The 16,793-nt window shown below is 38.1% G+C and overlaps 1 protein-coding gene across 1 annotated transcript in view; it reads left to right on the top strand.

Annotated features, from left to right (window-relative positions):
• The window catches only part of LOC111324700 (phosphatidate phosphatase LPIN3), a 34,879-nt gene that overhangs the window by 14,700 nt on the left and 3,386 nt on the right, over positions 1-16,793 (top strand). The window contains exons 11-23 of the mRNA XM_088748335.1: positions 2,630-2,743; positions 3,325-3,389; positions 9,684-9,777; positions 11,159-11,228; positions 11,730-11,771; positions 12,060-12,119; positions 12,389-12,610; positions 13,222-13,284; positions 13,375-13,460; positions 14,401-14,461; positions 14,657-14,728; positions 15,409-15,515; positions 15,919-16,033. Of these exons, the coding sequence (XP_088604461.1) occupies positions 2,630-2,743; positions 3,325-3,389; positions 9,684-9,777; positions 11,159-11,228; positions 11,730-11,771; positions 12,060-12,119; positions 12,389-12,610; positions 13,222-13,284; positions 13,375-13,460; positions 14,401-14,461; positions 14,657-14,728; positions 15,409-15,515; positions 15,919-16,033 (1,171 nt within the window). The remainder of the gene's footprint in view (positions 1-2,629; positions 2,744-3,324; positions 3,390-9,683; positions 9,778-11,158; positions 11,229-11,729; positions 11,772-12,059; positions 12,120-12,388; positions 12,611-13,221; positions 13,285-13,374; positions 13,461-14,400; positions 14,462-14,656; positions 14,729-15,408; positions 15,516-15,918; positions 16,034-16,793) is intronic.

Here is a 16,793-nt window from a genome sequence, read left to right as displayed (position 1 = left end):
TGGTGGCGACTTGGTTCGTGGTGAGACTCCCTGGTGGCAAGGTGATCGGTTTCCTTGCCAACAGAGTCATGTTCGTCTCAACGAAGAAACATTTGTACAAGAGAAGGAACCAACTATGATGCGTTGGAATTCTCACCTACAAATGGATGTGCACATTCCTAAGCATTCCCATGTTTATGATTATGTTTGTTTTATGATTTTGGCACTGATCTGTGGACAAGTGACATTTTGCATCACAATGAAAACTTTTACAATTATAGAATCCAAGAGGCCTTTCAGGTTAGAAAGCAAATCTATTATTGACAATGAGCAATTAACACAACTGACCACTACATTATGAAAAAATGCCTATTTATGTTAAGAATTACTAAAACTTAGTTTGAATAGTAAATTTCATGATAAACATATATATACATGTATATCTCTTGGTACATTTTGTAGAGCATACCTTTTATTGAACCAAAGTTTTAAGCCTCTAAAATTACTCCTTGTCTTAAAATCTTTACATTCAAGATATTGAGAATTTCTTGGAATTATTTGATTGCCGTTCATGGGGCATGAAGTTAATTCTGGTGACTTTCTGAGGAAACTATTAGGTCATAGACCACTTTCATAAATGGCTGCCGGATTAATATTCTTTTGTTTAAATTTAAATTAGCCATACTGGCCTCGTTCTCCAGTACAAAATTCAAAAGAATACATTATCTCAAGCGAGGCCAGTAGGGCTAATTTCAATTTAAACAAAAGAATATTTATACGGCAGCCATTTATGAAAGTGGTCTATGAAAGTAGACTTTAAAGAAATTCATGGGTCATGAAAGTAGGCTTTTAAAGAAATTAATGGGTCATGGAATTCATTCTGGTGACTCTCAGGGGAAATTAATGGTTCGTGAAAGTAGACTTAAAGAAATTCATGGGTTATGAAAGAAGAGTAAAAGAAATTCATGGGTCATGAAAGTAGACTTAGAGAAATTCATGCGTCATGAAAGTAGGCTTTTAAAGAAATTAATGAGTCATGGAATTCATTCTGGTGACTTTCAGGGGAAATTCATGGGTCATGAAAGTAGACTAAAAAGAAATTCATGGGTCATGAAAGTAGAGTAAAAGAAATTAATGGGTCATGAAAGTAGACCTAAAGAAATTCATTGGTCATGAAAGTAGAGTAAAAGAAATTCATGGGTCATGAAAGTAGGCTTTTAAAGAAATTAATGAGTCATGGAATTCATTCTGGTGACTTTCAGGGGAAATTCAAGGGTCATGAAAGTAGACTTAAAGAAATTCATGGGTCATGAAAGTTGGCTTTTAAAGAAATTCATGGGTCATGGAATTCATTGTGGTGACGTTCAGGAGGAATTCATGGGTCATGAAAGTAGACTTAAAAGAAATTTGTGGATGTGAAAAAAAATTCCCTAGGTAATTCATGGAAAATTCAGGGCTTGAAATAACCCCATGAATTTTCATTTTGCAGTATTCATGGGTCTTTCACTAGAAATTCATGGAATTTTCATAAAACTACAGTTCATAGTGCTAGGAGAGTATCAATAATTAACAGTATTGCTCATATGCAGTGCAGCATCACCTGTGGGTCAAGTACGCCCACCCCTTTGAATTATATACAGATATATGTACCTAAACCATTTCCAAATCTGATTGTAAATTGGCTGTTAAGGGAATATGGGAGGCTAACCCAACCTTTTAGCAATTATTTTATTTTCTCACATGTTAAAGATTATTGTTTATTAAGTAGCCTATCTGTAAAATTTGACGACTGGAAAACATGCTGATTTTGAAATACATGCATGGGATATAAATTTTGTTTTAAATTAGTCCTGGGGCTTTTCACAAAATAATAATCAGTGCAACTACCATTACATCATGTCATGGCACTGCAACAGCGTTATCTCAGGGAAGATAATTCTTTTGATTTGAAACCTGGCAAACCCAAACTGCATAGGATGAGTAAAATTTATGGTTCAGTCTGCCATAGTCCAATAAATTGACTGAATTTGTTGGATTCAGATAATTTTTTCTCCAAAATGGCCTTTTGGACACAACCCTTAATTCCGTGAAATTCCACAAATTTTCCACCAAGCAAAATATTTTTTTTCCAGAATATACGTCAAAGAATCATATATCATATGTGAACATTTGAAGTTATTACAACACCTCTGTCATGAGATTTTTCATTCTCAAAATTGGCAAACATTCACCAAACCAGCCTCCAGTACCATCTTAAACACTCTGAATCAAGCAGTTAGACAAAAGTGCGCATTATTGGACATTCTGTTAAAAGTTTTCTAAAATATGATTAATTGTAGATTATGTTGAGAGTATGTTAAGTTTAAACCATATTGATATGTTTGTTTATGCTTAATCGTAAGATTAGTCAGGCATCCCTAGCTAGGTTAGCCACGGAGGCTGGGAACGAAAGAAAAAACATTATGGGATAAGAGAAAAAAGCACATGGAGAGAGAGAGTTGGAAAACTGAGAGAAGTCGGAATAAAATTGTTCAGTTTATTCAATTGAAAGCGAGTCGTGAGTATCTTGTCAGAAGAAACATTTCTGACAATTAGCCTGGTTCTGCATCCAGAGAGAAAGATTTCAGTGATGCTCTTCTTATATTTACAGAGACTCTAAACTGCAACAACAGCAGAGTGGCTCAGGATCTGAGGACAGGGAGTCTGGTATAGGACAGTCCTTGCCAAGTTCACCCATAGCAGGGGAACGTCCCAAGGAAACAATGTAATTATTACTCAAAACTCAGTCATTTATGGCAGTTCAATTTCATTCTTACAAATGAATAAAGGCTGATAGTTTCGAAAGAAACTGTTTGGGGCTGCGTTGGTGGGAGTAACGAAATAGTTTGGATATATCAACAAAGTTGAAGTGGTAAATTGGCCACCGTAATGACTACAAAAGCTGACGTTTCGACCGTTAGCCCTTCGTCAGCTTTTGTAATCGTTACGGTGGCCAATTTACCACTTCAACTTTGTTGACAAACCCAATTTCATTCTTGTTTATGTTCTATGTCCTAACCCTTTGCTCCAAATATGTAGATGCATAATTATCTCCTCTTGGTGTGATTTTTTTTCTTGTGAATTGATTAGATATAGATGAGATTTAGATAGAGAGACTTAGATGAGAGAGAGACTTAAATCTATTTATATTAAATCTATTTAATCTATCTAAGAGACTTAGATGAGAGAATTTGGTGTTGAAGCTACATTCTTTCAGTGATCGAGGCACTTATCTTTGATCTAGACTCACTTGATAACATGAATTTTATTACTTTTTCCCTTAAACTATGAAATTTTCATTGATAGAGAGGAATATCATGACATTGCCTTGTCTGTGTGTGGAGAGTTAAGAAATGGGAAAGTATCACTAGGTAAGTTGATAATAAAAAATGAAAATGAGTACTAGCACAGGCGGCCCAAGATCTCTTTGAGAATCACACAAAACACATGTCTAAAACATTATGCCCTTAGGAAAAACAATATGCGCCAAAAACATTTACCAGATGAGGGTAATTTTTACCCGAATTGACCAATCAGAGTACTTTGTTTCTTTCAGTTTACCACCAGGTAAAGTTTACCCTAGTGGGGTAAACTTACCATTAGCAATTCACTCGTTAGAGCCCTTCTATGGGCTGTACCCACGCAAAATAATTACATTCTTTCAATTGTGCCTTCTTAGAATCGAATTTCGCGATTTGGAGTTGAAAAAGGTGCAAACCAATCAGCTTATATCTAGGATGGCGCGCTTTTGGATTTGTTAAGATTCGAAAATTGACACGGCTATGTTTGCAAAGTCATGTTTGTTTTACCTTATGATAAAATATTGTTGACATGAAGGTGTTTTATCAACAGGTTTTAGGTGACAAGGGGCGCTTTCCATTCAACAAAAATCACAGGTTCAAAATGTTGGTATTTTCGCTGGCCAAATGGAACGCGTCGGACCGTATCCAAGAGTGTACACTCAAAACGTAGTCCTAAATTTTCGAAAACTTATCCCGGAACTTTTCCCATTCCATTCGATTTATGACCGGAAATCTCAAAAATTTTGGTGAAATGGAAAGTGCCCACCGTGACACATGTAATCTTTAACCATCTTGGTGACACATGTAATTTTTAACCATCTTGGTGACACATGTAATCTTTAACCATCTTGGTGCCATGTCACGCTCTGAAACCTGCTGAGATGTTTGTTGATTCCACGAAAGAGGAATCAACAAACATCTCAAGATTGTCACTGTAACCTAAACCATTTTTAAGTTCTGGAATTATTCTAGTTATAAAATGTCATATTGGAGAACGAGGTGGCGAGCGTGTACGGCACTTTCTAATTGCCACTGTTTTTTACTACCTTTTGATGACTGCTCGGACAGTAGTCGAAATAATAGAATAACTGGTAGTTTCAATATCAAAGTGGGTGCCGGCGTCAGAGCTTGAAAGAAATACTGATAAAACAACTTGAAATTAATGGTATGATATGGGTTGTTGGTGTGGCTTTTTAAAAGAGAATTACGATTTTTCCAACTTGTTCAGTTTTAAAGGGCTTTTGTGAAACAACAACAGAGCTCCCCCCCTTTTTTTTGAGTTAAGAAAAGAACGTTTACTCCAAATGGCACCATTTTTGACTAACACTTCACTGCTGCTGAATGCACTGAGAAAAAAATATTTCCATGAAGTAGTGCTTGATCGATATCTTGGCAACTCCACTTGCAAATCGGCAAAAATCGTTCACATAATAGAGCAGCCAAACACATAAAAATCTCTTGTCCTCTAAGAGTCATCACTAAACCATTCAAGACCTTGATGAATACTTCCACAAGCAATTAAAGACATCTATTTTAAAAACTCATCCCGTCTATCTTGCCCTTGATTTTGAGCAGAGCGGGACGGCTGTCTAACGATATTTCCATGTGCATTTTATGTGATGTCATCACAAACATCCCGGATATAAAACATGCAATCGACTGCGCAAGTCTCCAATCTAACATCCTGATGAAAACAATATACCTTCATGGGTGTCTTTCCCGAAAGAAATTGTCAACGCACTGTTTGAAGTGTAACTAACGTAAACTATATTTATTGATGGAAAGGTTACGCAATGCGCTATCCGAAAAAATTGTGTTGTTAAGGTTGATCTAATCGTATCCGACTGATGCATGCCTATTCGGTGCAGACAAGTTGTTGTGGAGTTGTTCCAATTAAAAACTTGAAAAACAGACCGCCGATGGGAACGCAAAAGCGTCAGAGCTTCTCTACTTGCTTGTGAAAAAGCTTAACCTCGACTTGCTCAACTTTTTAATGTTATAAGTGGTTATACATGGTTACACATACCAATGAAAAACCAGTTTCTATTAGTACATGTCAACTTGAGTGATGTGGTAACAGTATAATGGAACATAGGTGACCACAATTTGAAAAGGAAATTAGCAAATTCCTCTCAGCGTGAGATGAAGCTTGTGTGCAGCATTCTTAATAGGAAAACGGTCAGTGTAAAACTGGGACAGCTACGTTCTGAAATTACGCTCCCTTCTGTGAAATTATTCGGAAAAGATTAAATTTTCTTAATTCTTCCTGTTGCCTTCCGCATTGCACAAAATTTGTAGTGGAATCTCTGAGGAATGGTGGCTGGTCTGTGTAGCTGTAAATTTGGACAACTTATTTATTACAACATTTTTCCGTCAATAGTAGATATTGCGCTTTGTTAGTGGGTGCCAGCATCAGAGCTTGAAGGAAATACTGATAAAACGACTTGAAATTAACGGTATAATATGGGTTGGTGTGGCTTTTTAAAAGAGAATTATGATTTTTCCAACTTGTTCAGTTTTAAAGGGCTTTTGTGAATCAACAACAGAGCCCCCAAAATTTTTTTTGTTGAGTTAAGAAAAGAACGTTTACTCCAAATGGCACCATTTTTGACTAACACTTCACTGCTGCTGAATGCACTGAGAAAAAAATATTTCCATGAAGTAGTGCTTGATTGATATCTTGCAACTCCACTTGCGAATCGGCAAAAATTGTTTGCATAATAGAGCAGCCAAACACATAAAAATCTCTTGTCCTTTAAGAGTCATAACTTTAACGGGGATGTTTTCATTGCTGCGTGACGAGACAGCAAGATGTTTACAGATTACATGTGTCACGTTTTCTGCGAGCGAAACGCTGTTCACCTTACATTACAGTTCAAATTGTTCTATCGATTTCGTAAAGAAAAGGAATTTTGGAAAGAACATTTTTGTGTAAGCTCGATGATCCATCGTGATCTTCCAAGTTACGCTGCTAAAGTCGCCGGATAGAACGCTTTAATTAGATTACACGCGTGATACTTTGATACATGAGCGTACATTACTTAGCTCTCGAATTCGCAAGAAACACTCTTTGGAAAATCTGGAAATGAAGATTTTCAGAAAGTAGTTTCCACATAGTTAATAGAGGGGACTATGGTTTCCATCACGAATACATCAAAGAGTTTTGCGACTACATCAGAAGTAAAATGTGACAGCACTCTCTGCAATATTCGAGTAGTTTCTCAGGAAGGAAGAAATGGCTAAACGCACATGGTTTCTTTGGTGCATGACGTGGCACCAAGATGTTTACAGATTACATGTGTCCATAGCTAGTATGTGTCACATTTTTTGCGAGGGAAATGCTGTGCATCTTACATTATGATTCAAAATGTTGACTGTTTTATCGATTTTCTATAAGAATTGAAAGAAAGGAGGACAATGTCATGGCGTCCTGATGATCGAATGCGAGCGTGTAAGTTTGATGCTAACTAGGTCGCTAACATCAAGAAGACACGCACTAGGATTGCTGCAGGATTACATTACATGCCTGATTTGCTATTTTATAAACTTGTCACCTAAAACCTGTCAATAAAACACCTTCATGTCAACAATATTTTATCATAAAGGTAAAAAAAAAAAAAAAAAAGACTTTGCAAACAGAGCCATGTCAATTTTCGAATCCCGACAAATCCAAAAGCGTGCCATCCTAGATATAAGCTGATCGGTTTTGCACCTTTTTCAACTCCAAATCGCGAAATTCGATTCTAAGAAGGCACAATTAAAAGAATGTAATTATTTTGCATGGATACAGCCCATAGAAGGGCTCTAACGAGCGAATTGGTAATGGTAAGTTTACCCCACTAGGGTAAACTTTACCCGGCAGTAAACTGAAAGAAACAAGGCACTCTGATTGGTCAGTTTGGGTAAAAATTACCCTCATCTGGTGAATGTTTTTAGTGCATATTGTTTTTCATAAGGGCACAATGTTTTAGACATGGGTTACAAGGAACACAATTTGCATATTCATAAGGATTTGTATGGGATTCTCAACAAGATATCCACAGAGATAGTTAAAAGTGAAAATATTAAATAAAAATGGCTTACCTTGTTCCATACATATGTTGTTTGCTCCTGGTGTCGTTATTTTAACAATTTCACTTGATTTAAGCGGTTTTTTTTAATCCTGGTTTTCTACCACATAAAGAGAAGACAAGGCCAAACACTTCTGTCCCGACAGCCTGCCGAACGAAGTAAAAAACCCAAGCTAAAATGTACCCACGGTCACAAATCCACCGCAGAATTCAAGGGCAAAGGTTGATCTTTCATTTCTATTCTCTAACCACACAATCTCAGCCTGGCGATCGGCGCCAGGCGGCTCTTCGTGTCCTCAGTGAAACGATAAAACGATGGTAGACGTCTGCATACATTTGAACCACGACACAATGATCGTTGAAATCGGCTTGATAACCTCGTCATGTTGGCAAATCAAGACTCGCGGGGTACTAGACCTCAACTTGTCAACAAAACCTCTTGTACAACCCAGGGTCCCCTCAGGTCGAACCCAAAATGTACCATTGTCTCAAGCACCCAATCAAAACCGTGCAGCATCTTGTTTACACGTCGAAATTTTCGCAAAACTCGGAGGAAACCCAGGAAGAAATGTAGCTGGTCAACTTGTTTTTTCTTTTCAATCATGTAAGTATTTGAATTGGTTTACGTTGGTTTTTATTTGTCATGTATGGATGGATGGATGTCTCCCGCTCTTGAAAACTTCAAGTTTTCCAATATATTCGCATGTTGTAGTTTCTTACAAGCGATCACGAGGTGATGTTGTATTTTGTCTTTTTAATACTTTAGGGTAAAGTTGAATGTGGACCAGAGTCAAATAGTGGACTTTGTGTTTGAAGGTCACAATTTATTGATTACTAGCCAGGCTGGTGTTGGTAAAAGCGAGGTTGTAAAAGCATTTGATTTATTGGAAAGGCCAAACGTGCGGGAAAGAAGATCAGTGTGATATGTTCAAGCGGCATTGCTTGTCAAGTGTATGATCGGGGTGTTGCGTCAACTGTTCATTTGTCTAATGGCTTATCCACGGCAGAATTACCTTGGCGACAAGGGATTGATCGCTCGGCTGAAAATTCCGTAATTCGAGACTGAGTCAAAGGCCTTGACATAATTGTGTGGGACGAGGCCAGTATCCAGAGGATGTTGACAAGTTGAGGTTTAGTACCCCCGCGAGTCTTGGTTTGCCAACATGACAAGGTTACCAAGCCGATTTCAACGGTCGATGTGTAGTGCTTCAAATGTACGCGGACGTCTACCATCGTTTTAGCGTTTCACTGAGGACACAAAGAGCCGCCTGGCGCTGATCGCCGGGTGAGATAAGATAAACAGTTTTTAACATGGAGAAAGACTTAGCTAGAAGCTAGTTTACAGGTTTTCCACCAAACAACTGAAACAAATAATTCAAATTGAAAATAACATTATTAAGAATCCCAACTGGCCAAAGGCAAACCAGTTGACTATATTACAAGCATGGCCGAGGATTTGAAACTCAGGGCTACCGTGAAACAAATCCAGGTAGTGGCCCGGGCAGGACTTGAACCTGGGAGCGGCAGATTGCAAGTCCGACATGCTGACCACTCGACCACGCTGCCTTCTCGGAAGATTGTGTGGCTAGAGAATTGAAATGAAAGATCAACCTTTGCCCTTGAATTCTGCGGTGGATTTGTGACCGTGGGTACATTTTAGCTTGGGTTTTTTACTTCGTTCGGCAGGCTGTCCGGACAGAAGTGTTTGGCCTTGTCTTCTCTTTATGTGGTAGAAAACCAGGATTAAAAAAAACCGCTTAAATCAAGTGAAATCGGTAAAATAATGACACCAGGAGCAAACAGCACACGTATGGAACAAGGTAAGCCATTTTTATTTAATATTTTCACCTTTAACTATCTCTGTGGATATCTTGTAGAAAATCCCATACAAATCCTTTTGAAAATGCAAATTGTGTTCCTTGTTTGATTCTCAAAGAGAGCTTGGACCGCCTGTGGTACCAGTACTGAAATTTTTCAATTTAGTGACCCCATTTCAAGAATTTTGTTACATTGTTCAAAATCTGTTCAGCAAGTGGATCTTCATGAAAGTAATATTTGGAGTGTTTAAGCTGGAGAGTCATAAAGATGATGCCCACATGTTCTCTATTACATTGTTGATGCTCTCCTTTTCTCTTCAACCATCCTTGAAAAGTTTTTTAAAAAACTAGTAAGATAACTTTGAAGGATTATAGTTTAAATTGACAATCATATTCCTGCAATTGGCAAAGGCAAGGTGATAGTATGTTCATGGGAATTGCTCAGCATCAACTCTGATGTTTTTTTGGTTTCACAGAGAGTTTCATACAGTCAATGGTGACATTTGATGACCTGTGTAACAATCCAGCAATACTGTCAGATCCCAAACTTGTTATTAGAATCAATGACAGGTAATATATTGTACATTATAATTTTTCTTAATTGAGATACTGCAGTACCCAGTCTTTATATCTAACAAATTTTTCTTTTCATATATCACATCGTTTTTCAAGTGAGTTTTGGAAAACTGTTGGCAATCATGTTAAAAAGTTTGGGCTATACTTGTGAGGGATAAATATCCAATTCAGTGGACATTTTCTTTACCCACTGGCTGGTATTTGCCAGCTTTGCCTCAGGTTGTCAGTACAACTAACATAGCTACAGTATATTGATAGTCTAGCTTGGAGGTCATTGTAAGTCCTTTGTATGTGAGACCTTCTTGCAAGAATTTGCAAAGTTGTATAAACCTTTAACTCCCATGACAAAGACCAATTAGGCCTAAAAAACTCAGGCCGGTATGGATACCAGTGTAGTGCTCTACCGACTGAGCTAACAAGCCAACTGGGAGCTGATTTTCATATATTCACAGTAATTTAATATTAATATGTAATATGCTATGGTGGCCCACAACTGTCACAGTGAAAAGAAATCACTCATGGCGAAAAAAATTTCTCACGGCAAAAATAAATAATTTGCTCATGGCAAAAAGAAATTGCTCATGGCGAAAAGAAATTGCTCACGGCAAAAAGAAATTGCTCACGGCAAAAAGAAATTACTTGTGGCGAAAAAGAAAACTCAAAAACGCCTGGGTGGGGATTGGTTTGAGTTGGCTCGGATTGCATCATGGGTCGAGGTGTTAAAAGGCAAAGAGGCATGTTCATTCCATGTAAATGAGTGGCCGGGCATTCTAAACATAAGCCAACACCAGATTTTCAGAAACAAGTGGTTAAGTAAGTTCAAATCCCATACCTTTGCCGCATTGAGAGCAAAACTTGTCTTCATTCCGTAAACGCTGCCCGCAGGTGCTGCAAAACATCGTGCTCCAAGATGGCATGCTGCACCTCAATCCATGATGCAATCCAAGCCAACTCAGACCAATCCCCACCCAGGCGTTTTTTAGTTTTCTTTTTCACTGTGAGTAATTTCTTTTTGCCGTGAGAAATTTCTTTTCACCATGAGAAGTTTCTTTTCGCTGTGAGAAATTTCCTTTCACCATGAGAAATTTATTTTCGCCATGAGCAATTTCTTTTCACCATGAGCGATTTCTTTTCGCCGTCACAGTTGTGGGCCACTGTACCAACAGGTGATAAGAACAAAGAACAACAACACAAGGGAGATTGTTTGTTGATCTTGTACCAAATTCTCTGATTTATCATCATAAGCAGTGCATGGCAAATGGTGAGGAGAATTACCTTTGAGATTTTGGGAGTGAAAGGGTCAACTTACTGTGCACTGCTGTTTGTGCAATATGATGTATTTTTCATTTACTAAATAGCCTTCATTTGTGAGCAGATACTACAACTGGCAGATTGCTGCTCCCATGTTGATGTCTCATGTTGTTTTTCAAAGACCTCTTCGACAGGTAACAATTTGGTTGCAAAATCAATTGTCAGCTCTATAGTACTTTGGTAGCTCTTGTGTGAAGTAATTAGCTAAATGTCTACCTTCCTCCTAACAAACTGTAAGTGAAAACACTTGAACCTTGCATAACTTCTGAAGCATAATGATGCTGTGATCTTTCCTCTATTCAAAATCCACAGTTAAAATGTTTAGTGTTCACATATTCTCATAGTGTACCCTTTTCTTATGGTTTATTACATGCACTCTGACCCACTCCCAGAAATCTTGAGGATTCTGTCAGATCACAGTACTGGCTTATCACTGTTGTATTGAACTAGTTCAAGCCATTGTTTTCTGTAGACTTATTTTCACATCTACTTTTCAAAATTATGATGATCTTTCATCTTTCAGAGTCTCTATTTTACAGGTGAAATATGTGGTCTACATGAATACTCTCTAATTTTTTGCTTAAAAAACACAGCAGCTCTATTGCAAAATTCAAATGTGATGTTTGTCTCTGCAGGATACATGCCAGTCCCTGGTAAAACAACACATGCCAAAGAAGGTTAGGACTTATTGTTAATTGCTGTGAAGTGATTCACATGATTTGCATGTTTTCTTGATCAAAGTTTGCTCCAGGCTGAACAATGGTATCTCAGGTCTGGAAAGTGTACTTGTTATGAGTGATTTCATTTTTCTTTCTGAAAATCTCTTAATGGTGTAATCATGCAAAACTTTAATTAATAAACATAGTTACTACTTTGAAGCAGTGAAATAATTATATTTTTAGCCAGAAGCATGTAACCCTTGGGAATAAAGTACAGTGTATCTGTAATGAACCCCTTTTTTTTAGGAAAAAAGGAGAAGCTACAGAAATATGTATTATTGGTTTTCTTGGAGAGCTGAGGAGAAGGTAAAACAAAATTATACTTACATGCATGTTTTCCACATTTTAGTAGTTTGTACATTATCTGAATTTATTTGCAGCTTTTGTAAATTAGTAATCTATCAAAGTGTAAGAAGAACTGCAAACAAAATCAGTGGTAAATTGTGCCATTCACTTTTGAATTTAACTGGTTCATAACCATGTCACAGAATTTTCATGTCATAACTCAATATCACTTTCCTAATGACGATGTTGCTTGTCAGTGTCTATACCTCACACCTGTTTAAATATTTCAGAGTTCAGATGAAGAGAATGAAGATATAAAGAAGGATAAGCCACGCCCAAGGGTACATAGTAGTGGTACAAGAAAACAAATGTCTGCCCCAGAAATGGAAAGGGAAGAAGATGACATTGAAAACAGGGAGAGAAAAATATCTGAGTGCATTAGTGGCAATGAATCAGATGCATTCCCCAAGGGGAATTATAGGAAGGTCACAAGGCTTTCCTCTGAACAAATTGTGAGTAACATTGAATGACCTCTTACATTAAGCCAGTCCTAATGTCTTGTAATGAAAAAAAAAAATAGTTTGCACCTAATGTCATCATGGACTTTGCAACTAATGAATTTGAGTGTCACTAATTTTCTTTGGTGCTGTTACCACTGGTAATCTACAGGTGCTAGAACTGTAAACATCGGTCCATAATCTATCGACTGGTTAATGAACTCTTCCATAAACATGCAAACAATGGAAGATGGTGTATCATTTCAAAGGAAGATCCATGGTCCAGAAATGGGTGTTTAGTTTGTCTGTGATTCAAAGAGGAAATTCTTCTTCCTTATTAGTGAGGACACCATACTTTTTTTTGCCTCATAAGAAATCAACTTTTCTGTACCAATTCGGTGTGACTGAATTATGTTGGAAGATGAACCTCTGAAATGTGTTTACTCACTTAAAGTTTCCTCTATGTGCATAGTTTCAGCACCATAAGAGTATATGTTTGTCTCTTGAAACTCTATATGTTGCTAAACATCTTGCACAAGTTAGAGATGTTTGTGAAGAATATGCTGGACTCTTGAATTACTTTATTGAAACATTGATTCCAAGAAGTTTATTTGTATTCTCATCAGGCAAGTTTGAATCTGAGAGAAGGAGCAAACAGTGTAACATTCTCTGTAACCACAAAATACCAGGTACATAAGTGTTTATGTTAGTATTCTTTGCAATTTACACTTATCTTAAAAGGTTTATGACGTGGTTTAAGTGCATTCTGTTTATTTCAGGGTACTGCAATGTGTACAGCAACTATCTACCTATGGAATTACAAAGATAAGATTGTTATTTCTGATATTGATGGGACAATAACAAAGTGAGTTTCCTCCAAAACCTGTGGTAAATTTACTCTGGTAATCAAAAAGTTTGTTGTTTTCAAGCATGAACGCTGAAAAGCTTCTTGAGTCACTCCCACTGAAAGGTTGACATTATTGATGACTTTTGATCAGGTTGTCAAAACTTTATTCCTTGCTGTAGAGAACGGTACCTCTGGGGACCACCGTTACCCAAACGGTCACACTATACAGTGACGGTTTCTCCCAGGCCCTAAGTATGTCTTGTAGGTTTTCATTAATAATTCACTGCTGTAGGTGCAGTTGACGAGATCAGTACTCGTCATTCATTGTATTGTGTTCGTGAACAGCACATTTAACTTGTCAACAACTCGTTGGCCTGGAAATCCACATGAAACACTGAAACCTCAAACGAATCAGTATTCGATCAGTATTCGTCATTCATTGTATTGTGTTCGTGAACAGCACATTTAACTTGTCAACAACTCGTTGGCCTGGAAATCCACATGAAACACTGAAACCTCAAACGAAATTTTGTTAGAGATGGGTGTCAACCCATTTCCCCTCTCATGTCAGATACTAGCAAAATAAACTAGCGAAAACAATCTGTTGACAATGACGCCGTTGCACAGGGATGTGGAGGGGAAAAATGCACAGAGTGTAAAGGTTTCCAGTGCTTGTGGCTAAGACCTTGAGTCCATATTTGACCTGCTTCTTGTTTATTGTTGGGCCAGCAGTACTTTTGTATTCAAATAAGAAAAGATGTGACCTTGATTTGTGACGAGCACAAAATAGAACAAAGAAAATTCGTGGATCTCCAAAATTCTCACAGTATTTTTTGGTATGCAGTCTGGTATTTTGATATATTAACACGTTTACTCAAATTTCACGACGACTTGATTTTGAAAAGGGCGTTTTTTAGTATTGCTGATTGTTGCACTGCGTAAAATCATTCTGTTTTAGGTCTGATGTTTTGGGTCAGATCCTTCCAGTGGTGGGACAAGCTTGGGCTCAGTCAGGGGTGGTATGTATTCATATCTATGTAGTCTGTGACGTCACTTTATTTTTGTCTGGACAGAAGTTAGAAAACATTAATAGGTTATGAACTGAAGGATGTATTTTGATGCTAGTAAAAGAGAAGTCCCTGAGCTATTCATTCCCGAGGATACCTCTTGAGAAGAATTTTTTGACATTGATCCGATATCTTATATTATTTCAGGCTCACTTCTTTTGTAAGATCCAGAAGAACGGTTATAAAGTTCTTTACCTGTCAGCTCGAGCTATTGGACAGGTACGTTTTGTTAACTTGATTTTCTCCAAGCTTATGCCGGCAATCCTTTCTGCGTTTCAGAAGTGGTTTCTCGCTCTGGAGGGAATGGTTTTAACGCGATTGAACTCTAGGAGTCCTGTAGTTCACTATGTTTGGTGTAATAGAGCGCTGGACTGCTGTGCGGGAGGTCGAGGGTTCGAGCCCCGGCCGGACCAACACTCAGGGTCTTAAAAATAATTGAGAAGAATTTGCTACCTTTCTATAACATCAAGAAATGGTTAGATATTCTAGTCTTCTCGGATAGGGACGAATAAATGGAGGTCCCGTCTCCTGCAGGGTTGGGGTAGGAGACGTTAATTTCCCACACACGAGATTACTGTGTGATGGATGTCCTCCCCTGGGGTGGGATGGGTGGGATATAGGGCGCACTTAATAAGGAGCTTCGCTCTGTTGTGCGACCCTCACCACACTCTGGTGAAAGTGAGTAAATCAAATTAAATCAAATCAAAGATCATCACGAGCGTTTAAAGTTTAGTCAGTGCAGTTGCTTGTTGTCTAGATGGTTGAATTTCCCAACTCGGATATTTTGAATACTCGTCTCTCGTGAGTAAGCAACGTGGAAGTTGCTTAGTTGAAGTATTAGGTCGTTGACCCGGCAGCGCGAATCAGTTCAAAATGTGTAATATTTCATGAACACGCAGGCACAACAGACCAGAGACTACCTCAAGAGTGTAAAGCAAGATCAGCTGATGCTACCTGATGGACCACTGCTTCTGTCGCCTGAATCGCTTATCAAAGCTTTCCACAGGTATCAGAACAACAGTCGTATACAACAGCCAAAAATTGATCTGGATTAAGTAGAATTTTATAGTGCTGCTCACCAACAGTACAGATAACTTAAAGTGCTAATGGAGAAAAAAAGAAAAATCTAGAAACTCACTCCTTTCTACTCACTTGATTTCAATCAAACAGCGTTAGTACACATTGCACGGGGCATCGGGATTTTTTTTCTTTTAGTATCAAACTGTTTTTTGTCTCAAATTGAAGATTTTTTTCCTAGTTTAAGGTAGTTTCCTTCGCAGGCGTTGTGAGATCTCGTCACCAAACGTGGTGGACGAGAGAGTGTTGCGCAGCGAAATCTGAGCTGAGGCTGATTTCATTTTTGTTTAACAGTTTTAATTGGTGTTGTTTTGGTTCTTTGCCTTTTTCAGAGAAGTGATCGAAAAGAAACCAGAGGAGTTTAAGATAGCCTGTTTGAGAGACATCCAAAGCTTGTTTCCAACAAATAGAAATCCTTTCTATGCTGGATTTGGTAATAAAGTCAACGTAAGTGTGTTACGGTTTAGTAGCAATGGAATTGATCTTTATAATTTGGATATATCAACAAAGTTGAAATGGTAAATTGGCCACCGTAACGATTACAAAAGCTGACGTTTCGAGCGTTGGCCCTTCGTCGGAGCGAATAGAGGAATTGTGGGTTGTGTGTGCTTTTAAAGGCAGAAAATGGAGCTACGTTATTGGTGGGAACATGGCAACGAGAAAAACAAGAATAAATTAGTGGAATGAAAAGCGTTCGTTGATCCCTGTGGGATTTAGACTGCCGGTTTGAAAGATGAGCTTTTGTTCAAGATTTTTACGGCTTTCCGTGCTACCTAAGTGTAAGGAAAGACCGCAGATTGCCATATGTTGCATAGAATGATTAGGTAAATTAAAATGCCTAGCGACTGGTTTCGATGTGTCCTTGTCATTCCTTTCCACGTCTCGAAGGTGTTCTCGGAATCGGTCACCTAGTCTTCTGCCTGTTTCGTCGATGTATTTCTTTTTGCAATAAGTGCAAGTTATGCAGTAGATTACATTGGCGGAGGTGCACGTGAATTGATCTTTACTCTGATATGGGGGACTTTCGTTGAACTGACAACATGTAGGCTGGCTTTGTTATCGTAGAGCACATGCACTATTTAAGGAAGTCACTAGTGAGAGGCGCTAGAAATCGTAAAACCAGTACAACTTAATGCTGTTCGTCATTGAAAACGTGATCAAACTACCAAGCCCGGCCGGGAAAGCTGGTACCTAGTTTGGGGAATCT

This window comes from Stylophora pistillata, chromosome 2 (genome assembly GCF_964205215.1).
Source record: "Stylophora pistillata chromosome 2, jaStyPist1.2, whole genome shotgun sequence".
In the NCBI taxonomy this organism is placed as follows: Eukaryota; Metazoa; Cnidaria; class Anthozoa; order Scleractinia; family Pocilloporidae; genus Stylophora; species Stylophora pistillata.
This window is presented reverse-complemented; position numbering and strand designations above follow the sequence as displayed.